Below are 25210 nucleotides of genomic sequence, written 5' to 3' on the forward strand. Positions count from 1 at the left end.
TGAGTCAAGGTTTTGCTGAAGCCTAAGGAAGACAGTGCCGATTCAACACCATAGAGAATGAAATATGAGTGAGTTACCTGAGCACACCACACTGGCATCTTCTCCATGACTACAACTATTGTCTCCCCAGTGCTTGGAACTGCATTCAGATAGGGCAGCTTCTCTTCCAGTACAGTTAACACTATCTAGCCAAATATGGTCTGATCCTTCTCCATACTGGGACCCAGCTGGGACTGATAACACTTTCCCACAGCCAAGTTCTCTACACACAACTTCAGCATCACTTAAATCCCAGCTGCGATTGCAGACAGTTCCCCACTGACCGTCATGAAGCACCTCAACTCTCCCAGCGCAGGGACTGGGGCCATTCACCAGTCGAAGCTCAGTTTCATTTGAAAGATGCAAACCTGTGGACACCCCAAGGGGATACATGCTTAAGGAAATTCCTGTACAACTCTTCATTTGTAACACAGGAGAACGTAGCCCTTCCTGCTGATGAGTCTAAATGGCTTTTATAATCAGCAAATGCCTGGCAGGAACTTGCTTATGCTCAAAGACATGCAGCCACCTCTGTGGTGAGAAAAGGTAGCTGAGAAACAAGATAGTGAATGATATTCTAGCTGCTTATGACACGAAGTGAGGGAGGATGTCGAACCTTGTCAAACCTACAGGGGAAATATTAGAGGTTTAACAGCTCATTACAGCAATTGCAAATCACCTGAAACAATTTGGTGCTCAGAGTGTGGCAGCAGACAAGGTATGCCCAAGTGTCTAGCCTCTGTAAGAAGATGCAGGCCTCATTTGCCACAAAATCAGGTAATGAGATCTGTTGTTCCACTGCACCCATCGTACTGTAGGGAGTCATGAGAATCAGAAGCACTCACTCATCTCAGACTGCTCTTTCTGTTCCACAACCTGCAGCCCACACAGCTTTTCTACCATCATACTGTCCCAATTTGGGGACAGCAATGACTGAGCAGAGAAAGCCGCCACTGAATAACCTTGCTTCCTTTTTGCAATGTTCTGCCGTCCGGCTCTGGGTTGACACAGTGGGGCTAGTGGTGACTTGAGAGGGAAGTGAGACTTTTGTAGAATCAACAAGATTCCTCCTGATAGCCCAGCCCCTGTTAGTGCTATATAGGATATGACATGAATAGGGAATACCTGAGCACACCACACTGGCATCTTCTCCATGATTACAGTTATTCTTTCCCCAAGGACTGGCCTTGCATTTAAAGAGCGCAGCTTCTGTCCCAGTGCAGTTCACCTCATCCAGCCAGATGGGGTCAGAACCACGTCCGTACCGAGCCCCCCCAGAGGCTGATAGTGCCATCCCACAGTGCAGCTCTTTGCACACGACTTGGGCTTCAGCTAAATCCCAGCCATCATCACACACAGTGCCCCAGATGTCGTCATGAAGCACCTCCAGCCGTCCAGTGCAGCGATGAGGGCCGTTCACCAGCCGCAGCTCAAGATTACCTGAAATTTGTCCAAAGGCAATGAAATGTAAAATCTCTCTGTGGCAATTGGGAGATGCAACTTTTAACCTCTTTAAAGATGGAAGGGAAGTTGGTGCTTAAGAGCAATGTCATTGTAATTATTTAATTGTAGCACATATCAGTAGTTACAAACTCACTGTTGCTTCTGCATGGATGCTCTTCTAGCAGGACAAGTGAGCTAGATCACTGTAACTTTAATCCTGAATGACGAAGGCTTGGCTGCATCCCTATTTCTAGCTGTTACAGTTCTATCGTATTAGCTTATGTCACCATCATTTCATATTGATATACTTGTTACATCTAGCAGTATCCTCAGGGGCAGTTAATTATCCCACAGAAAATCTGGAATCATGAACCAGGGGCTTTGCACTCAGGACCAGCACCTGATCCCCAGGTTTCAGAGATGCGCCCTATTCTGTTCCCTGGCCTTATTGGTTGGGAACAACTGACAGACACTTTGTGTCTGTTTTGAGCAATGAGCATGAACAGAGGATTAATGCAAAACCAATTATCCTATACCTTTAAAATTCAACTCCAGCTTCTGCCCTCAAAACCTCCTCCTAGTTTCTGGCCTGCACACTGCCCTCCAGAAGACTACTGAGGCCAAATTTCCCTTTAGTGTAGGACTGGGCAGAGATCTGATCTTCTGCATAAGAGAAAGATGGCTCTTGCATGTCTGCATGATGCCCAGGAATAGTGCTTCAGGGCCAGTAAGCACTAACACAGCCTTGTGGCACTACACTTGGTACATGTTAAATCTGTGGAATGTTAATGGGATGTGATGTTTATGGTGAACTCTACATGCACAGCTCGCATGTTCCTGCTAGAGGGCTGCTGAGCAGGCCTCCTGGCATGCCAGACTTTTGCCCATATTTCTGACAGCTGCCAGGTGCAGGTCAAGGTTGACCTTCTTGCTGAGGTGAGCCTTTGAATTCCAGTCTCCATTCCCTCCTTGACTGACTGGTCCAGCAGGGATCAGCTGTTCATCAGCTTCCTGCATATCGCAAGTGGTGGAACTAAGGAAATCCTTGCCCTGTTGCACAGGCATCCCTTGCTTCAGTGACAAAAGCTCCTGTCCCTGGCAAGGCATTACTTTGAGGACTGTGATGATGCCCTGGGCATCAGGCTGGCCTACTTGCAGGGGGCACAAAATAATGACTGGTGGGAGCACTTCTTGCTCACAACCTGGGATGACTAGCAGTGGCAGTGTAACTTTAGGATATCCCATGGTCCGTTCCTCCCTTCCATCAGCAACCAATCCATCTCATGTCAAATAACAGCAATGAAGACATGCACTAAGTGTGTGACTCCATATTGGAGGAGCTGGGGCCTTGGTTCAGGGAACTGCAGGAGATCTTTGCTGGGTTTGAACAGATGGGCTTTCCAAACTGCATGAGGGTCACTGATGGGACCCACATACCAATTCTATGCCTCTCTCCCACGCCTTGGATTACATAAACTGTATGGGGCTCCTTTCAGAGGCAAAGGCTGGGGCCATTGCCTCTAGTCAGGTTTGGGGGTGGTGGTAAGTTGCTACAGGTGGCTGCTGCCTCACAATCATGGCATGGATATACTCCTCTCCAGCAACAGCCACCATCTCCAGGAAGGACTTGTGTGACTCTGTGACAGACTGGAAGGCCTCGAGGACCCTTTGAGTCCCTCACCGGTTCCAAGAACTAAGGGTCCTGAATTGCAAAAATGTCCTAAAGAGTTTTTGGCAGGTCCTCCAGCCAGTCCTGCTGGCACTCACAGGCCAGCAAGCCACCTGTCAGGAATGTTGGCTCAGTTTTCAGAGGGTCCTCCAGCATCTCTGGTATTGCTGGTCCCACCAACGATTTGGCTAAAGGCCAGCCTCTGAGCATGAGTGCCCCGGAGAGCTGGAACCTCACAAGCTTTCAGAGGGCAAAGGTAACTCTGAGAAACAGAGTGCAATGGGCCTTGAGTGTGTTGCCAGTTAGCAGATAATGTGTCTGCCTATGGATTCCCAGACATCCCCTGCAGATGGACAGGCACCAGTGGATTGACACCAAAGCAGACTTGTAACTGTTACAAAGTTCTAGACTTTTGCAACTCAGGACTACAAGTTCCTGGAACTGGTGCCTGAGTACCTTGCTTTCATAGCACACACACCCTCCAGGGGCAAACAAAACAGGACCATGGAATGGTGAGCACTCTCGCAGCTCCTTACTTTCAGCTAGCTACTGTTTCCCCTCCCCTGCCCCTTCCCATTAGGGTAGGAAGGTACTCCCTCTTCCTCCAGTCACAACTTTTCTTTCTGCCCCTGACTCAGGACACCGCTTCTATGGCCAATGTCTCCCTGGCAAGTGTCCTGGCAGTGCAGGGAGGAGGCATTTGATCTTGCAGGTGGCAACCCCGTAAGATATGCCCTGCTTCTTCTGAAAACTCTCATGCCAGCACCTGTTCTGGAATCTTGGAAGGGAAGAGCCACATATGATGAGTCCCTGGGAAAAGTGGGGATCCCATGAAACATACATGAGGCTCCAGAAACCTTCCTGCACCTGTGTTACAGCTTCATAGTTCTGTCACACCACCTAGCAGTGAAAGCAACAGTCAATCACATCCTCAACTAGGACCGCCTCCCCCTTGGGATGGTTTGGATAGGGATGAACCTGCCTCAGGCAGCAGGTTACACTAGATGACATCTGGAGGTCCCTTTCAGCCCTACTTCTCTAGTATTCTATGATTCTCCCTCACCAGCTCTTCCCTGAAGAATGAAACCCCATCTTGTGCCATGCCAGAATACTCTAAATCTAGAGTCACCATGTGCTGTGAGTAGTGGTAAAGATGACAGCTTTCACTGCCACCCAAAATGACTGCGACTGTGCCAGGACCTGAACAATGCCAACATTCCCATGTTTCTCTGTGAGGCCTACAACAATCCATGCCTGCCCTCACAGAAGAGCATTATTATGGGATTATTGCTGGTTGGGAGCAGGGATGCAGACCAGCATGGGCTTCAGTATCTCTCTTCTACATCTCTCCCCCTCTTGGGGCTTTACTAGGACTGTGTGAAGCAGCTAGTATTTGCTTTGGATTTGGATTCAGTCAATTTGGTGGATAGCAATTTGATTCAGTGATTTGAATCACTGTCTCAAATTGATTTGGCCACATCTGGTTCAGAGATTTGGCCACCGCCGAATCGGCCGAATCTCTGAATTGAACAGGTCCCATCCCCTGCCTGCTTTCCCAGCCCCATCAATGGTTGCCCTGCCTGGCCCCATAATCCCAGCTCTTAAAAAAAATGAAAAAGCCCTATACTTGCTGGTTGCTGCCAGGAAGGGGGGCAATCTCTGCTGCCTCCCACTGCCCTGCACTGAATGGGGAGGTTCTGCCATGAGCCCCCAGAAGCCCCAGTGACTGCTGCAGCATCTGGTGAGTGTGGGGCTTTTTAATTTTTTTATTTTTAAAGAACTGGGGCTGGGTGGGGCAACCATGGGAGGTGGGGGCCTGGGAGAGTGGGCAGGAAATGGGGTCTTGTGGCAGAGCCCCCCATGCAGTGCAGGGCAGTAGGGGGCAGTAGGGATTGCCTCCCTCCCTGGCAGGAACCAGTGAGTGTGGAGCTTTTTTTTTTTAAAGAGCTGGGAGGCTGGAGCTGGGTCGGGCATCCATTGATGTGGCTGGGAGAGTGGGCAGGGGTCAGGGGGTGCTCAGTGGGCTGGGGGAGCAGACAGGGGATGGAGCCTGGTGGGGGTCCCCCCATGGTACCCTCTACCCTCCTCTAGCCCCTGCCACCCCTTACTTACTGGCACAGAGTCAGCGGTGGGTGGGGAGTGCCTGAGTCTCCAAAGCCCTCTGAATCTTTTCTGAATCAATTTGGAGAGCTTTGACTTGATTTGGATCTTTTTATTGGTCTCCTGATTCAATTCAGATTTGGAGATTCAGCTGCCAAATAGGGCTGAATCTCCTCCAAATTGAATTAGTAGCCAAAGCTTCGCACAGACCTAGGCTTCACCCCTCAGCCACCTCTATGCTCATGCTCAGATGCACTGAAATAAAAGCCTTTGTGTGTTTCTGTGCTGAATAGCTGGGCCGGGAAGTAGAACCACGGTTGCACGAGTGGGAAGTTTACCAAATCCAGGTGAGCCCACCCCCAACTACTGGCACAAGGAACTCAACTGGCAGTAACTGATAATGACTGAGGAGAGTGGAGGTAACCCCCCACCCCAGCCAAACCCATCAAAGTTCCCCAGTGCACATGAGACATGTGGAGTAGGGGGATGGGCAGAAGAGGGGGCAGTCTGAGGAGGTGGGGCATGGTCTGTGAGCTGCCACTGCTAAGTAGTATCTGGTGTGGGGCAGGAGGATCCAGTTTCCTATGACAGCTTTGCATGCCTTAACTAGAATTAACTCTTACTGGCCCAGCCATTGAGCATATTAACTAGGTCATTACGTGTTAACTGGGCAATTGGCTTATCACAATTGCCATGGTCCAAGCATGGGTTTGCCACCAGTTTGCATGTCTTCTGCATTGTGCAGAACACAATGCCCTTCCATTCTGGTGAATCCCAGGGGTGAGGGGCTGTAATGGGGAACAAGAGTTCCTGTTACTTTAAGGGAAAGGGGCAGCAGGGTCAAGCTTGCTCCCAGGTACAGGAAGCAGAGCAAGTGGAGGTACAGGGGGAAAAGCAGCAAGGGAGGAACTAAACAGAGGGACTACAGGGTTGCTAGTTACTACAGGTGAGCTAACTGCACAGCAGTAGGATAGTAGGGCAGAACTCTGGGCAAGTAGCAGGGAAACTAATGTAGCACAGCCGGGCAAGTGGCAACAAATGAAAGCAGGCTGCTCGGGTAACCAAGGCAGCACACGTATAGCTGATCAGGATGGTACCTGACTGGAAGGGGTGAAAGCCAGGGATATAATTTCTGGGGCCCAAGACAGCAATGGGAAAGGGGCTGAGACCTCTGGGAGATCAAGATCTTCTGCTAGCAAGCTGCAAGGGAGAAGTTGCAGGCTACAGCATGCCTATACGTGAGCAGGGAGGCTGCTCTGATGTGCTGAAGTTCCAGCATGTAGGAGCAGACTTGATTAATCAAATCTGCTGGAGCATGGCAATTGCCACACTCAGGCAGCCTCCCATATCTCATTTATCAGTTTCCCCACACTTTGAAATGGCAGTGAGGGTGCTTTATCTAAAGCTTGTCAAATGAGCTTTAGAGAAAGCACCCTGGCCACCATTTTTGACGTGTGGGGATGCTGATGCATGAGACACACTGGGCACTTTAATTAGAGCAGCTCTCAAAGCTACTCTAATTAAAGCACCCCTTCCCCTTAAACTCTAATTATACAAATGCTTGTGGGGGGGAAGGGGCGCTTTAAACAGATACAGGTACTAAACTTAACACGCAGTAACTACTGTACATTAATGCATGTGTAGATGCATTCAGAGTAACCCTCTTAATGCCTTAAGTAAACATAGCCCCTTCCTTTCCAGAGTCTCAAACATGCAGTAATTAAGCTTCATAAATACTTCTGCTAGATAGTCTCTAGCTACTCTTTCCAATTTGGTGGTAAGGAGCATGAAGGCACGGAATGAGGAACTAACTAGATAACACCACAAGAAGATTCATCAATGGAACAAAAGTGTGAATTCAGGCCTTGTAGCTCCAAGTTCTGCATTTCACCTACTGGCCTACATTATGTTATCTCTGAATCTCCTTCAATACAAACTGGTGAAACAGCCGAACTCCTGAATTAAGTTGTTTCATGACCCACTCACTCACCTGCCACCAGGAATCCTGCCAGGGAAGCTGAAAAAGAAAGAGACATGGTTTAAGCTTCTGTCTCCATGACTGAGCATGGCAGGGATCTTAAGAGGCTTGCTAAAGTAGCACTAGAACTAGTAACACAGCCCCAAACTTTCCAGGGCAGCTGCTTTCACTTTGCTTTTATTGTTGTAGGTCCCAGAGAATAGCAGTTTACTCTGGAGGGTCACATCCAGGAACAAATTGGGAAATTCCTAAGTAAGACAAGAGGTACACCATCTAATATGGGGCTGGGGTTTGATCCTGCTCTTGGTCACTCATAGCTAAACTCAGAGACACTCACTGGGAACAGAAGGCACTATAAGCAACTGTTTCATCAAATGGGAGAGAGGAAAAACTTGACAAGAATCTCTGTTGGGATAAAAACAATAAATCACTCACAGGACAGTTGAAAAAAAAGGAATCTAAGTGGTCGTACATTATCAGTGTCCTTCAGAAGCTATAAATTAGCTAAAATATTTGGAAACCATTCAGAAGGAAGATGCAGCTCTGTGAAAAGGATTAGTTAGCTGTTGTCTGGATCAGTGGGCCTGGGGTCCTTGGGGAGTCCAAGAACTGCATTCCAAGGTCCATCCCAGCACCCCTCAGACAGCATTGTTCAGGGACACCTGACCTCACTGAACTTTGTGGAGAGAGAAGCTTGCTGCATATCAGGCATCAGAGGGACTGGCAATAAGTTGCTAATGCGAGTTGCTTTTGTCTGTCATCATTTGTCTTGTTACTATGCATAGTTGTGTTTTTCTTAAGTCAATAAATCTTTCTTACCTTTCTACCCCAGACCACACTCTCAATCTAAACCCTCCACAGGTGGCTGGGACATAAATTCGTGTCACGAACAGGATTGAGAGGCTCTGGTCTGGAGAGAAAGATCATAATGGAGGGAGTTGCATGAGCTCCGTTAGTGGCTTTGCTTAAGGAGGTGATGGCGGTGGAAGATCCTGGGTGGGATAAGGATAGATTGAGACCTGCCTGGAGTGATCCGGGAGCTGTACCTGATCACTAGGTTTGCTAGGTACAACCTGGGCTAGGTTTGCTGCTGCTGCCCGGGGTAAACCCAGGAAGGGGTCCCTGTCATGGCTGCTGGCCACATGCCTGCAGTTAGGGGCTGAAGAAGTCACCCAGCTCCGGGAACAGGTCACCTGGCTGAGTAAGGAGTTAGAAGATGTGAGAGATTCCAACAGTGTGGCGTGCGAGGTGGCGCGGGCTGCTCAGAGCCATTTGGAGACTTTGGAGAGGAGGGAGGGAAAAATTATGATTGCGCGCATGGCCGCTTCCCTCCAGAAAAGGGAGCAGTTAGCACAGGCTGTGGAGCGCTCCTTCGACAAGATCAGACAGTGTCTTTATGGGTAGAGACCAGAAATTGAGCTCTGGGAAGATGGAGAGGAGGAGACTGATGACGAGTGGAAATCAGAGATATACAAAAACAGCATAAGTCCAAGCCAGGAGGACCAGTGATAGACTGGCTAGTTTGAATGTGTAAGGAAGGAGCTTCTGCAATTTCAGTGAGTAGAGCTGAAGCAGCCCAAATCATTCTGCGCCCCGAGCTCCAGTTAAATCAGTTTGCAGGAGGTGATGAAAATGTTACTTTGTTTTCTGCTGTGCTCCAAGCCACTGCAGCTAGTTATGGTAATATGGAAGAAGAGCTTAGTCCTGGTCCTCCAGCATGGGTCAATTTGGAGGAGGCTGTTCATTGCTTGTATCAGTTGGTGCTAACTGAGATCCTGCAGCGGTTTGGACTCACACATCAGATGCAGAGTCGTGACAGCATCGGTGTGGAGGAGGTTTTTGCCGACGAGCACCAATGGAGTGTACCTTTGCCTTGTTGACCTTGGAGCCAGAGGTGGTAGATCACCCGGTAAGAGATGCGATTCGGCGATTAGTGCAGCTTCTACCCATTTTGCAGAAGCCAGGGCTGGCTAGCCAACAAAAACTGCCAAGGCCATGGCGGTGGCCTCAGCAAAAGACAAACCCCCCGATCCCCATGAATTGTTGGAAAAAGCTGGAGAAGGCTGGCCCAAGACCCCACGAGCAAAATTGTGGAAGGACTTGTTAGCTGCCGGTTTTAATAAAGTGCAAATTAATGGAGTGCCCACCAATGTTCTGCGAGGGCACTATTGGGGAAACAAACTCAGGAACGGCCCCCGCTCGCTCCACAGCCCCCGTTCCCCCACAGCAGAGGCAGGGCACCCTGGAACATTGGGGGGCAAAAGGGACCAGTTGCAAATGTGAGCAAGGTCACACAGACCATTGGGGAGATGCTTGCTCTAGATGTCCAGTGCTTCAGCTTTGTTGAGCGGCCAGGGTTCAGGTGGCTCCTGGCACTTCTGACTCAATCCTACCAGGTGCCTGCATGCACCACCTTCAGCAGGACAGTGATGCCCTCTGTATACAAAGCATGCAGGGAGCACTTGAGGGAGGAGCTGCACAAGGCAGGTCCGCAGGTGACCGTACACTTCACCTCAGACATCTGGAGCAGCCGGGGTGGAGATCATGCGTACCTCTCCTTCACAGGGCACTGGTACGGCCAGTCAGGCCGTCGGTGGGCTCTCCTTCATGCCAAGGTGATGGATGAGTCCCACACAGCAGCAGAAATAAGGGAGCCATGAACCGCATGGTTGCTGGGCATTGGGCAGGCTGAGCTCACCTGCGGTTTCATGGTCACCAACAACGGGGCCAATATGGTCAAGGCAGTCCGTGATACCAGCTTTGCTGGTATTCTCTGTGTGGCACACAATTTACATCTGATTGTGAGGGATGCCTTGGAGGGGGACAGGGCTGCCGGTGATGGCGCCAGCAACACCAGCAGGCTTGTCTCCAGATGCAGGAAGGTGGCAGGCTACTTCCACCGGAGCATCAAGTGGGGCAAAATGCTGCGGGACAAACAAGCAGACCTAAATGTCCTGCAGCACAGAATCATCCAGGATGTGGAGACTCGGTGGAGCTCCACATACCTGATGCTCGAGAGGCTGGTGGAGCAACAGAAGGCCATCCTTCTGTTTGGGATGATTGGGAACCCCCTGACCAAAGCTGAGTGGGATGCCATCTCCCAGATCTTGCTGGTCCTCAAGCCCTTCCTTGAGGCCACTGTGGTAGTAAATTTAGTCGGGCTTCTGGCTCCTAACTTGACTAAGAAAACAGACAGAGAACAGAGGTGCTGATACTGCTTATTTCAGTTAAATGTTCTGAGATAAGGAATCCTGCATGCATTGTTTTGTCTTGATATATATCACCCTGTGCACGGATGTTAAGTTTATTTTTCTCTCTGAGAAACCAGAAACTGATAACTATTTCTAGAAGCACAATGTTTCACTCGTCTTTAAGTAAACTGCCTGCATGTCTGTGTGATTGACCATTGTTTTGTTTCTCCAAGGTCATATTTCTTTCTCTTTCTCTGTCTTAAGTATAAATATGCTTGTAAACTTAGAGAGTCTGAGAAATCCTTTGAAACAGAGAAGTGGGTGATTCCCCTTGCCGTATGGAATTCTCTCTGTGATCAAAGTATAGCCCTAAATAAAGAAAAGCTGGCTCTGTCAGTTCTGATTCAACCGCAATGCGAAGTTTGATTTCTTCCACAATTTGGTGCTGTGACTCGGATAGAGACACCCGGAGTGATCAGTTGGGACACAGACATCTCTTCACTGAAGCCCTGGTGCCAAACCAAGGTAAGAGACCTTTTAAAATCTCTACTGGAGCTTTTCAGTGAGAAGCTGTCTCTGTGTCTTCCTGATTCACTGTTGAGGCTCACCCTATCTGAACTTTTTTTTCTGCCAGAACTGTCAGACCCACTGTGTAAGTAGTAACTGTGAGTAGAAAGAGTTAAGGTTAAAGACTCTGTGTTGCTGTTGACAATGAAAGTATTTCCCCGTGTGAATTGGGTTAAGTTCTGTAAAGAACTATGAGGTCTCTCTGGGGCCAGGAGTGGAAACCTTGTGCAGCTGCTGCAAAGACAACAGATTTGTTCTGTGTGCTCTTTGAAAGCAAGGGTGCAAGGTGGAAACTCTTAGAGTGTGAGTGTTTGCCATGATAAGCGTTGACCAAGGCTGAGACTAAAGAAATGCTCTTGAACCTCAACACAGAAATTCCCTTGCATGAATTGAGAGTATGAGACTAAGGTTGGGTTCAGCCACCCCAAGACTGAAAGGAAGGGCAGTTTTGAATGCAAGGAGACCCAACTGGAACCTCGTGACCCAGTGGACAGGTTTACCCTTTCCCCACCCTCATAAATGAACCATGTCTAACCATGAGTAACTGCATTGTGTGCTGTTATTGCAGTGGAGTCTTGTCTTTGGACATTAGCCACAGCATCTCTGTGCCGGTAGCAAATCTCACAAACTCACTGGACACCCTGAATAAGCCATTCCTATATGAAAGACCTGTGTGAATTGAGTTTAAAGATATGGGGAGTGGAAAGTCTAAAGACATACCAGCTCTGCCAAAAGGGACTCCAGCATTGTACATGTACACACACTATAGCCATAAAAGTTGTAAGTTTCTAGACAAATAGAATTGGTATACCAGAGATGATTTTAGCCGGCAGTTTCCCCTGGAGGGAACATTTGATTTAAGTAAAACTGTTCATCTCCGCAAAGACCTTGAGTTAAGAGGTAGTAATATTACCACAGACTCAGTGGGACACATTTTTTGATTGGTATGAAGAAGCTTTCAAAAGACATCAAGAATCTCAAGTTCGGAGTCTTAAGGACTCCCAAGAGAAGCTGAAATCTCAGACAAAAGAATTAAAACAGAAAAGTGCACCAAAACGGGGCCCCCCCATCAATAGTACCATCAGCACCAAAACAACTTTATCCACAAATAACTGAAAATGAATCTGCAGAAGATATAATAGATTTTCTTAATGTGCCACCCTCATATCAGTCCCAGGTACAATCTGAACCTGAAGAAGTCCAAAGTAACCAAAAAGACTCTTCTGGCAGGATTAGCCCACCTCGCCAGAAAACTATCACTCAACAACCATCATCTGCCCCTGGGGCATGCCCACATCCAACAGAGGCATGGCATCTGCCTCCTGAAATCTCAACCCCCTCCTCTTGTTTAAGGTCTGGTACCCAGTATGGTCCAGCCCCTTCTTTAAAATCTAAAAAGGCTCAATTTATGCCTTTATGCCAACTTCCAGAGCAAGGTGCAAATGGGGAAACTACAATCACAGTCCCTGTCCCCTGGACCCCAGGATATCTTCTAAATCTTGTTAAACAATTTCCCAACACCAGGGAAGAACCCCAGAAATTTAGAGATGAATTGGAAACTGTAATCCATTGTTATGATCCAACATGGGCAGATTTGAACAAATTAATGAGAAGTGTTCTGCTCTCTGAGGTCTGCAACCACCTCATCTCACAGGTTACTTGGCCTACTCAAGACCCCAGAATAGGAGATCACTTAGCAGATGCCCGAAGATGCCTCCTTGAGGCTGTGCTTAAAATTTGCCCCAGGAAAACTGACTGGGCCAAAATACATAACTGTAAACAAAATAAAGGAGAATCCCCAGCAGACTACATGGACTGCTTGAAACTACTATTTGAAAGACATTCTGGTATTGAAAATTCAGCTGAAACTGCTCCAGAAGCAGTTGCTTCTGCTTTTGTCCACGGACTTCTTTCTAAAGTCCAGGAACAGTTGTGCACAATTGCTGTAGGTTGGCAGACTAAGCCACTTGCAGAACTAGTCACCATTGCAAATTATTGTGGAACCTGCCAGGAAAAGAAAAAGAAATCCCGGAATCTAAGCTAATGTCATTACAATTACAGACTTTAGGCAGGGGCAGAAGCCGAGGTTTCCATCAAGGACAGTTCAGAGGCAGGGGAAGTGGTCATGGGATGGGACAAGGAGGATTTCAGTCCCAAAATAATGACAGTTGTCATTATTGTGGCCAACCAGGACACTGGAAGGCTCAACGTCCTCACCGGCCTGGCCAGCCAGGGATGACATTTAACCCGCCACCACCTTCTTTCACTCAATTCTCTGTCCCGAATCAGGGAGCCTCCTGTTAGGCCAGCCTGAGGAATAGTAACATCACCACAGCCCCGCTTCTCGCACTTAATCAAGATGATCCCTTCGTTTCCTGCGTGATAAATGGCATCTCTACAAAATGTTTAGTGGATACCGGTGCAAGCCGCTCTACTCTTCGAGCTGAAGAATTTTCCACAACTCCTCTCTCCTCTGCTGTTGTAAACGCTGTAGGAATCTCAAATCAAATAGTTCCTCATCCTGTTTCCCAGCCATTATATGTTTCTCTTGGTCCTGTTTCTGATTAACATGCCTTTCTCCTTAGTCCTTGTTCTCCTGTTAATTTATTAGGCAGAGATTTGCTTTGTAAACTTGGCTGTACTATCTATTGCTCTCCTAATGATGTTTATTTAGATGTCCCCTGTGATAATGAAATAGCAGTACTTGCCGCTTTCGCTAGCTCACCTCCTGAGCCTGAGTTCCCTGACCTTTCTGTGTTGCAAGAAGAAATCATAAAAGCTGCCCCTCCATTTCTCTGGTCTCAGCATGCTAATGAAGTAGGACAAATCCATACTGCCCAGCCTGTAAAAATTAGATTAAACCCAGCTAAGCCTTTACCCAAAGTTGCTCAATATCCTTTATGTCCAGAAGCCGAAGAAGGGATACGCCCTGTTATAACTGCCCTTTTAAAGCAAGGTATCATTGTCCCAACTAAGAGCCCTTGTAATATGCCTACTCTTCCTGTAAAAAAACCTGGAAAGAATACCTATCACTTTGTACAAGACCTTTGTGTGGTAAATTCTGCAGTTTTACTTACTTTTCCTGTTGTACCAAATCCAGTTATTATCTTGGCCTGTATTCCTCCTAATGCTTGTTATTTTACTGTTGTTGACTTGTGTTCTGCATTTTTCTCTATTCCTATACATCCTGATAGCCACTTTCTCTTTGCATTTACCTGTCAAGGACTTCAATATACCTGGATGCATTTACCCCAGGGCTCTACTGAATCCCCTTCTCTTTTTTCTCAAATTCTGATGAAAGATCTAGATGGCATAATATTTAAAGAAAATTCTGTGCTTGTGCAATATGTTGATGATTTGCTCTTGGCATCTACCTCCCTTGAAGCCTGTAAAACTGACTCTTTAACTCTCCTCACCTCTCTTGCCCTAAAAGGCCATAAAGCATCTAAAGAAAAGCTACAACTTTGTCTTCCTCGTGTCCACTATTTAGGTTATGATATTTCTGCTGGAGAACAACTGCTTTCCTCTTCCAGAATAGAAGCTATTCTTAAAATCCCTAGACCAACCACTGTGTCCCAAATGCATACCTTCCTAGGCATGGCTGGCTACTGCCATCAGTGGATACTTGGTTATGCCGCTATAGCCAAGCTGTTGCAAAATCTGACTCTTGTTAATACCCCTGAGCCTTTATCCTGGACTTCAGAGATTTGAAGCCACTTTTGCCTCTATTAAACAAGCTGTCACAAGCTCCTGCCTTAGGCCTTCCTGATTATACTAAACCTTTTATTCTTTTTTGTCATGAAAAGGACGGATTTGCACTTGCAGTACTTACTCAGACACATGGAGACAAGCACTGCCCCATTGCTTATTATAGCTCTACTCTTGACCCTGTTGCAGCTGGATTTCCTCCATGTCTCCGTGCTGTAGCTGCAGTTGCCGTCACTGTTGAACTTTCCTCTACCCTTGTATTAGATTCTCCCCTTACTGTTGCTGTCCCGCATGCTGTAGCAGCCCTTTTACTAAAAACAAAAACCCAACACCTTTCAAATGCTAGATTAACTAAGTATGAAATCTTGCTTCTCTTTGCTGGAAATGTCATCCTAACTAGGTGCCCTATTTTAAACCCTGCTTCTCTGTTACCTACCCCTTCAGATGGTGAACCCCATGATTGCATTTTTGCTACTGCTCACCTAACAATGCCCTGCACTGATCCAAAGCTCAAGTTGCCGAGCTTGTGGCCCTCACCAGGGCTTGCACCCTAGCCTCTGGTGCCTCTGTTAATATTTTTACTGGTTCTCGCTATGCTTTTGGTATTTTACATGATTATGGTCAACTTTGGAAACAAAGAGGCTTCCTCACTTCAGGAGGTGCCAAGATTAGTAATGGTCCATACGTAAATGCCTTGTTGAATGCTTTACAATTACCTTCTGCTGTTGCTATTATTAAATGCCAAGCTCACCAGAAACCTTATGATGTTACACGTGGGAATGCTCTGGCAGATTCCACTGCCAAAGCTGCAGCTATTTGCACTCCTCAGGCTACGCCTGTGTTTTTGTCTATTCCAACTGACCAGTCTCCATTGGCAAGTCTTCATGACGTTGCCCTCCTGCAAGATCAGGCTCCAGAATCAGGGAAACATACGTGGAGACTGGCTGGGTGTTTGTTACACCCTGACCATTTGTGGCGCTCCCTGGACAGCCGCCTGGTGGCCCCAGTGGTCCTTCTTCCTCATCTTGCTCGTATACACCATGGCATGGAGCATGTAAGCAAAGGGGGAATGATAGAAGCTTTAAGCTTGATTGGTTTGCTCCAACTTTTCCATCTGTGGATCAACAGTACTGCCACACCTGTCCTATTTGCCAAGCCCATAATGTGGGAAAGCCTGTAAAAACAAAGAAGGCAGCACCCCCCCCAACCTTGGGGATCGTTTGTAAATTTACAATTAGATTTTATTCAAATGCAGAAATGTTGTTCTTATGAATATGTTCTTGTTATTGTATGTATGTTTTCTGGGTGGGTAGAGGCCTACCCATGTGCAAAAGCTGACACCATCACTGTAAGCAAAAAGTTGCTCAGAGATTTTATTCCAAGGTTTGGTATTCCTTTATCCCTAAACTCTGATAGAGGAACTCATTTTACTGGACAGATAATGAAAGAAGTCTGCAAAGTCCTGCAGATCCAACAGAACTTTCATTGCCCATACCATCCACAGGCCCCGGGCCAAGTGGAATGCTAAAATGGCATTCTGAAAAATAAACTGTCCAAAATTTGTGCTGAGACTCACCTAAAATAGCCAGATGCACTTCCCATAGTCCTTATGAGTATGAGATCTACTGCCAACCGAAAGACTGGGCTTAGTCCACATGAAATTCTAATGGGAAGACCTATGAAGCTCCCCGCCTTGCCACCTGTTGCCTCCCACTTTTGCGATATACATTCACTTGATGATACCATTCTGGACTATTTTAAGGCACTAATGAAGTGTGTTAAGGCTTTTCATTCACAGGTACAGGCAGCTCTCCCCAAAGAACCAGATGAGCTGTGCCATTCCATCCTGCCTGGAGATTGGGTCCATATAAAAGTCCATCAACGAAAGGCATCGCTGGAACCTCACTGGAAAGGCCCATTCCAAGTACTCCTGACCACCAACACTGCAATAAAGTGTCAAGGACTCCAGACATGGATCCATACTTCACACAGTAAGAAAACATCAGCTCTGTTAGACCCAGAGTCTCCTCCGTATCAATCTTGTGATCAGCCTCCACAAACTGGTAGTGAGCCTAGCACCTGCCAGCAGGAGAGCTCAAGACCAGTAGTGAGCCAAGTGCCTACTGGCAAAGAGGATTTGCCACTACAGAGCGAAGAGGATGTGCCCCAACGACACCACTATGCCCTTTGGGACAGGAAAAAGGCCTCTACCTAGTTCCTGGTTCCTGAGGTGGAGTTGGTTAGTCGTGATTTGGGTAGTTCTCAGTATTTCTTTTTGGGCCATCTTATATGAACTTGACTCATCAGTTATAAAAAACTCTGTAAACCAAATACACTTCCATACCAACAAAGAAGATCATATCATGAAAATGTGTTCTTGTCTTTAGTTAATCAAATTGGGATAGATTTAAATGTCGCTCGTTGCTGGATATGTAGTCATGTCTATTCTATCTATTCTACCAGAGGGATACCCATGATACTGGTACCCTTGAATGCAACTCAAATGTTAGCCCCTTACTATTCAAATTTTCATGGGAACGAAACCTGGCAGAATGTAAGTTGCAACTGGTCTGACTATGTACGATTAGTGTATGCCACCCCTGGAAAGTTCTGCTGGACCTGTAATGGATCTTGTGTTGCAGTAGGAGTCAGTAAATGTGAAGCAGAATTTAATACTCAAGGTGCATGGATCAACGATTCCTGGGACACCTGTATTCTTTCTGTTATGTCATTAATCGAAGGATTTTCAGGTTATTATTAAAAAATGATGAACTGTAATACAGGTGGATTTACTGCATTAGCTGGTCACTATTTTGTGTGTGGAGATAAGGCCTATAAAAATCTTCCCTGAGGTTGGAGAGGAATGTGTTTTGTCTCCGCAGCATAACCTGCCTTTACTATTATATCTCACTTACCTAAAGGAAGAATTCTCAATGTTCGTGAAATTACAGAAAATCAATGGTTTTGGAATATAATGTTCCCCAGTTATGGCGCAGGCTTATCTATGTCCGAGATAAAGAAAGTTGCAGCATCTCTGGAAAAGATTGCTAATGCTACTGCATTAGTTTTGATAAAATAAATATAGAAATGAAGGAAATAAGGCAAATGACATTGCAAAACCGACTTGCATTAGATTATATACTAGCCAGGAAAGGAGGAGTCTGTGCTTTAATAGGTAAAGAATATTGTACTTATATTCCCGATAATTCAGAAGAAATCCAGGATTTAAGTAAACATATTCGAAAAGAAGCAGCTAGATTGCATGAGTCAGATAGTGGGAATTTGAGTTTTTGGTTTAGCTCTTTTTTCATTTCCTTAGGCTCTACTGTCATTCATAGTTTGTTGATATTGTTTGTTGTTTTTACTGGAGTATGCCTAGTGTTTATGATAGTACAATGTTGCTTAAGGTGTGCTGCCAAGCAAATGCGAAATAGCCCATCAACCAGAAACAAAGTATATAATTTGTATGTTGAAATAGCAGAAAGTAAAGAGGAAGAAAAACTAGAAGTTTTTAGTAGAAAGGCTAATGGCTATAAATATCTAAGTTTATTTTTCCCTCTGAGAAACCAGAAACTGATAACTATTTCTAGAAGTACAATGTTTCACTCGTCTTTAAGTAAACTGCCTGCATGTCTGTGTGATTGACCATTGTTTTGTTTCTCCAAGGTCGTATTTTTTTTCTCTTTCTCTGTCTTAAGTATAAATATACTTGTAAACTTAAAGAATCTGAGAAATCCTTTCAAACAGACAAGTGGGTAATTCCCTTTGCTGTATGGAATTCTCCCTGTGATCACGGTATAGCCCTAAATAAAGAAAAGCTGGCTCTGTCAGTTCTGATTCAACCACAACGTGAAGTTTGATTTCTTCCACACCACTGAAACCCTCAGTGCTGCTGATGCCTTCCTCAGCCAGGTGGTCCCCATAGTGAAGGAGCTCCGCAGCCAAATGGAGAGCTTCCTAGGGGCCAATGTTCCTGGCTGGGGCAGGCTGCTTTCACCAGATGTGCAGGCACTGGTGAGGCGGCTGAAGGAGGGCCTTAGGAAAAGGCTTGAACCCTTGGGGTCCAACACAGTGTATATGCTGGCCGCCGTCTGTGACCCAAGGGTGAAGGGCACCATATGTGGCAACGAGAGACTGAGTCACTGGAGGGAGGTACTTATTAAGAAAGTGACGGAGGTGGAATGGCAGAGGCGGGGGGAAGTGGAACAGGGGGATCCACTGCCTGAACCCAGCCTGCCATCCACGAGCTAGTCTTCCCCTCCACCACAGGCACTGCCAATATGGGCTAAGGCCATGGCAAACATTAGGGGGTCCAGACCCACCAGACCCCAGGATCAGGCAGACAGCCCTCACACCGTGGTGTCTGCCTATCTTACCGAGTCTGTGGAGCCCCTGGACTGCAACCCCTTGGCCTACTGGGCAACCTGCAGACTGATGTGGCCAGATCTGGCCACAGTTGCCCAGGAATACCTATCCTGTCCACCGACCAGTGTGCCAAGCAAAAGGGTGTTCAGCATGGCTGCGGATGTTGCGACACCCCACCGCACCTGCTTGGATCTTGGTTTGGTGAAGCAGCTGGTGTTCCTCAAGGTGAACCTCTTGCTGCTGGGGCTCCCCAAGCTCCAGGTGCAGACAGAGTGAATACCGCCCTCCTCACTCCATCTGTATCATGAGTTTTGTCTGTCAGCACCCTAAGGTTCAGTTTCCCCCCAAACCCCTGCACCTATCACTGTGAAAGTGGCAGGCTTTGTGGGCTCCTCAGGGGCTAGAAAGCCTGCAGTTTTGAGCTCCCTGTGGCTTTCCACAGAGAAGTCACAGGAGGTTTGCTCTCAACAATTTGGGGTGCAGGTTCTCTGTACCACCTGAACCTATCTTGTTGAAACTTGGCACACTTTGTAGGCTCCTCAGGAGCTACCATTCCTGAAAGTTTCATCAAGATCAGACAAGAAATGCCAAAGTTATAGCCTGCTTCGACCTTCCCCATTATAGCCTATGGGGAAGTTGAAGCAGCTTGAATATCTGACTGGGCTTCGACCTTGACTCAAAGCGGACCTGCTTTGACTCAAAGCAGATGGCAAATCAAACAGGACCCAGTTTAATATTCAACGTGGCTGTTGAATCGAGTATTACCTGCTCTGCACAGCCCTGTTGATTAGCGTCTTTTTACCAGGTCTTTGAGATGCCTATTATGTCAAAGTCACTATTTCAAGGCAGCCATTCTAGTTCACCATCTTATCTTTTAGGCTTCTTTTAGTTCTACCCAGGAGAACTTCTACAATCTTTTCTCCAATGGCTGATGAAGGGTGTTTGTACCTGAAAGCTTGCAATTAAAGAATTTTTGTTTTGCAAAAATCTTGTTGGTCTAATAAAAGATATAATCTCTACTATGAATCCTGATTGCTTTTAGGCTTCTAGCATTTATGTAGAAGCACTTATACATTTTGTCCTTGCTCAGCTGCCTGTTACTGCTTGTACTATTTGATTGGGACTCTAGATGTTCCAACATTCTCAATATTCTACAGTTACACTTCTTACTCCCCTTCTATCCTTTTCAAGACATCACAGAATCTGAATAATGCCCTCTTCTGCATCAACCTGACCCATGTGCTTTTCACTGTTTAGTTTAAAAACTAAACCATCAGCTGCGGGGGAAAGGGAAGGTGCTGGAGGGGCAGATCAAGAAGTGGGGGAGCGTGGCCCTGTGCCCACTCCCAGGAGCAGGGCAAGGGGGTGAGGCCAGGCATGCCACTCTGCAGGACACACATGTGCTAGCTGACCTGATGGGGGGTTTGCACATGGAGGCCACCACCACAACTCTGCCACTGTGCCCCATGCTACCATCCTATGGCCACCCACATGGCTTTGTGGGCAATCGGTGCAGGGTGCAGCAGTGGTGGTGTGGTGGCAGCTGCCATGTATGGGCCACATACGTGCTGTCCAGCCATGGGGGGCTTACATGCAGTGGCCGCCACTGCACTGCTGTTAATGCCCCGTGACTGGCTGCATGGCTCCTGTGGTAGTGCAGGGTAGAGGTAGCTGCATGCTGGCTGTGAGGGGTGGGCTTTGCGGACAAGTGACACAGGGCACGGTGTGGTGGTGCCTGCCATGGAGAGGTCTTGCATGCAGCTGGCTGCATGGCTCCATGGCCATGGCTCCACTGCTGCAGCAAGGGTTGCTGGATGTCGGGGGTGGGGGGAGGGGATCACAAGTGGTGGCCACAACCACTGCTGCTTGCCTGTAGAGCTGTGCTGCATGTGACCGCCCCCATCCGTAGGCCTGGCTCTGCAGACCAGTGGCAGTGGTGGTGTGAGGTGGTGGTGATCACCATGTGTAAACTCCCTGGCTGTGTGGCATGCAGCCATCACCACCACCATCCCATGCCACCACTGCTGCTTTTTTAAGGAGCCAGACCTGCAGACAGGGGGAGCGGGCTTGCACATGGTGACCATGCTGCTACCACCCTGCCGCTGCTGCTCTGCAGCCAGTTGCATGTGAACCCCCTCTCTGCCCGGCCAGCTGGCCAGTTGGCCAGGCGGCAAGGTGTGTGGCCTGTACATGAGGCCACATCTGGAGTCCTGTGTCCAGTTTTGGGCCCCCACTACAGAAAGGATGTGGACAAGGTGGAGACAGTCCAGCAGAGGGTAACAAAAATGGTTTGGGGGCTAGGGCATGTGACTTGTGAGGAGAGGCTGAGGGAACTAGAATTATTCAGTCTGGAGAAGAGAAGTCTGAGGAGGAGATTTAATAGCAGCCTTCACCTCCCAGCAAGGGGGGTGCAAAGAGGATGGAGCTGGACTGCTCTCAATGTGGGCAGATGACAGAACAAGGAGCAATGGACAAAAAAAAAAAATGGGGGTCGGACTAGATGATCTGTCTAGGTGCCTTCCGACTCATTGATTCTATGATTCATGGTAGGCACCACCATACTGCTTCCTGTGTTACTTACCCGCAAAGCTGGAAGGCAGCATGGGGCATGGTAGCAGTGGCCTCCATGTGTGAACCCCCCCATCAGGCCGGATGGCATATGTGTGGCCTGCAGAGGAGCAACCCTGCCCTCAACCCCTGGCCCTGCTCCTGGGAGCCCTCACCCCCCAGTCCTGCACCCCTGCCCTTATACCAGGCCCTGCTCCTGGCTGTGGTGTGCTGTCTGGGGCTGGCAGCACCCCCTGCTCCCTCAGCCACCTTCCCCAGCCTTGCCCAACAATCCCCAAGTCTCACATATCTCCAGGCTCCAGGGGTGAAGGACAAAAAGCTAGCCTGAGCCCAACCTTGGCTGACTCAGAGGCTCAGGCCCTACCCTTCCCCCTCTCCCTCTGGGCAGTGCTGGGGGTTTCCCACCCTTTCTGCTATCAGTTCTTGCAGGGTGGAACTCTGCTGGCCTGCAAGTGCTCTTTGCAAAAGCAGACAATCCACAGATTTCTCTGCTAAAGGGGGAAATCTGCATTTTCTCCAATAGAAACAGGGAATCTGTAGTTTTCTCTGTTTTCCCATGGGAAACGGAAAACCTGGATCCCTGCTAACGAGGGACTGCCAGGTTCCAGATGGTGATAGCCACATGCTTCTTCATGACAAAAGAGCTTGCTGCATAAGGGGCAGGGGCAGGGGCAGGGCCAGTGTGGCATGATCTCTTTGAACATGGCCTGCCTCATCTAAAAGGCCTGTCACCCAGGGGTCCAGGATTGCGTGCTTCCACCACTTGCTGCTCACCTCCCTGGACCAGAAGTGCCAGTACACTGTGTGCAGGTGGTCCCACAAAAGGCCATTCTCCAGGGAGTCCTTTCCAGTGGCATCCACAAACATATAGAAGTCAGCAGAACAGAGAAGGTAGAACATCTCACAGAGGCAGCTTTCCTGGGTTTTAGTCATGGTGTTTGCACTTCCATGCCACTGCATGTCAGTTGTCACATGAGCTGGAAGAGGATACAGAGTATGCCTAGGTATACCATGACTCCCACTTCAAGCAGAACAGCAAGGACACTGATCCTGAGGTTACTTGAGCACAGACTGCAGGGTCTGGAGACTGTAGGTGTTAATTCTGGGATCCCCAGAGCAGCAGTGTAACTGACAACCCCTCCCCAAGTAAAAATGATCAACACACTTGCTGCTGAGCTCCTTCACAGGATGGAGCTCAGGACCACTATGAAGAACTCAGAAGGAAAAAGCTGGTATTTCTGTAAGATGTTGAAATGATTCAAATGTGAAATGCTTCAAATGAACATCTGTCCATATCCTGTGCATGATATTTTTCAGTCATGCACCACCAAGCCCAGTAGGAGACAATCATATGAAAGTAGGGCTGGAAAGGACCTCAGGAGGTCACCTGTCCATCAAGCCTCTGCCTGAGGCAGGATCTGTCAGGATCCACAGAAGCTTTAGGCCTAGTGGTTAGAGCCAGGGACTTTATCAGCTTGTTTGTAGTCAGGTGGCAAGCCAAGGTCACACTGAGGTTCATACACTGAGCCAGAGGGGTTACCAGAACTAGATGTCAGGAAGCAAGCCAAGGTCAAGCTGAGATCCTGAAGTTCAGGGACTGGATACACAGGCAGGGACACTGGAGCAAGGGCTAGATGCTGCAAGAGCTCCTTAAAAGCAGTCTTAGAACCAATCCGCAGGCTGAAGCTTAGCAGGTCCTGCTTAGGGGGTTGAGTGTTGCTGATCTAGTTATCCAGCTGCAGTGCAGAAGACTTACAGGATCATCTATGCCCCAACCAACTTAATTTAATCTTTTCTTGAAAACTTCATCAACAACCCTCTCGTACCAGGCACAATGCTGGAAACATCAAAAACACCCTAACTTCCACAGGTAAGGCAGTAGTACAAGGTCACTCTTAATGTTCTGCTACTGCAAGGGCAAGATGTGGCTATTAAAAAAGAGATCCAAGGAAGAGGACCACAGCCCCTGCTACAGAGAAAGGCAAAAAAACCAAACCAAACCAACCATTCTGGCTCTGGGCTCCAGCCCCTTATCTTGCCCTCCAGGACCTTTATCTGTGCTCTGCTCAGGCTCTGGGTCCCCTGGCCCCAAGCTCTGCCCTTCTCTAGGCTGGCTCTCTGCTCCTTCTCAGGCTCAGAAATTCCCTGGCCCCTGTCAGTGCCTTGAGCCTGGCTCCTGGCATAGCTCAAGGCAGTCATGTGCCAGGCAGTCATCAGTAGCAACCATCTCACAGCAAAGCCTCTTCACCCTGCTGCTTTCCAGGTCTAACTCCTTGCTCTGCCTCTGGCCCTGGTTTATATACTAGTAAAGCCCTGCCCCTTCCTGGTTATGTGACTTTGCTGTCAGCTGACTTGGCCACAGGGCTGTTCCTTAACTCCCAGTCCACTGGTTGCCTCTGCCTGTGCTACAAAAGCTTTGCCCTTAAAGGAGCCATACCACTTTTAAGTAACAGGCCAAGGTTTCCCTGTTACAAGAGTTTTCTGCACTGTTAGGAACAAGGGTCAGCTATCTCACTGAGCCACACACCCTCTAACTTGTTACCTTTCTCCTGGCTGTACATATTTCCCTTCCTTGGTTTTTGTAATGCTTACCTCAGGGCCTGGTGATTAGAAAGCTATGCTGACAAGTCACAGGGATGTAGGTTTGCCAGCTGTGTGTGTTACGGACTTACCTGCTTGAGCTCCAGCATGTCCTGGGCTCAAGAATTCTCAATTCCGATTGGTGGAGCCCATAAATCAATTGGGGAAGAGCTGGGAGGAGCCGGCACTGCCCCTTTCCTGAAGGGAGGGGTCGAGGACGCGGGGGATGTGGCGAGGGACTGTTGGAGAAGAGCCGAAAGAGGGCCTCCACCAGTATCCCTTCTTTGCCCCAGCGGTATGCAGATTGGCGCACAGGGCTAAGACTCTGGGAGCTGCATTGAGGCAGCTTGAGCCTGCATCCCCAGCAGGGGGCTGGATGGAGAGCTAGCCCTGGGACCAGCTTGAGACTGCTAGGGGCCCACCTGGTGTGCAGATGGGTTGCACACTGTGAGCTGGCCCTGGGAGCAGCTCAAGGCTGCTCAGGTATCACCCAATGTATAGACCAGTACATGGAAAGCCAGTTCCGAGAGGGGAGGTCTCAGCATGAGGCAGATGGAGCCCCGGAGCTAGAGCAGGGCCTGGGACAGGGAAGTCTCAGGTGTAAGTCTGGGTAAACCCAGCCAGCAGTGGCTGGACTCCTTCCCCTGAGAGTGGAAGACCCAAAGCGGGGAACAGGGCCAGGAGGGGAGATCTCAGCATGAGGCAGATGGCACCGGGGGGACTCTGACTGAGTGGAGGACCCTGAGGCCGAGCTGATGGCTCCTTGGAGAGGACGGTGAGTTGCTAGTTGCTAGGACTGTGAGTTGCTAGGATCAAGCAGAGAAGGCATTCCTGAAATAAGCCCTCTCCCCCCACTCCCCAGAGGGAAGCCCCGGGTGAAAAGTGCCCTCCCAGCTAGACCCGTAGGAGGCAAGGTACCCCTTGATAACTGGAATTTATGGGTAGATGTGCCTTATATCATGTAAAACTGCACCTATATTTTGTAAGACTATCATAATTATG

General features: G+C 48.2%; 1 protein-coding gene across 1 annotated transcript in view; it reads right to left on the bottom strand.

Moving 5' to 3' along the window:
* LOC149864358 (scavenger receptor cysteine-rich domain-containing protein DMBT1-like) overlaps positions 1–25210 on the bottom strand; it is a 68136-nt gene that overhangs the window by 38770 nt on the left and 4156 nt on the right. Inside the window, exons 2-4 of the mRNA XM_090049526.1 lie at positions 7242–7268; positions 1165–1479; positions 78–407 (exon numbers count right to left, since the gene is read on the bottom strand). Of these exons, the coding sequence (XP_089905652.1) occupies positions 78–407; positions 1165–1479; positions 7242–7268 (672 nt within the window). The remainder of the gene's footprint in view (positions 1–77; positions 408–1164; positions 1480–7241; positions 7269–25210) is intronic.

Source organism: Crocodylus siamensis, chromosome 5, assembly GCF_052110815.1.
Source record: "Crocodylus siamensis isolate JL-2025a chromosome 5, ASM5211081v1, whole genome shotgun sequence".
In the NCBI taxonomy this organism is placed as follows: domain Eukaryota; kingdom Metazoa; phylum Chordata; order Crocodylia; family Crocodylidae; genus Crocodylus; species Crocodylus siamensis.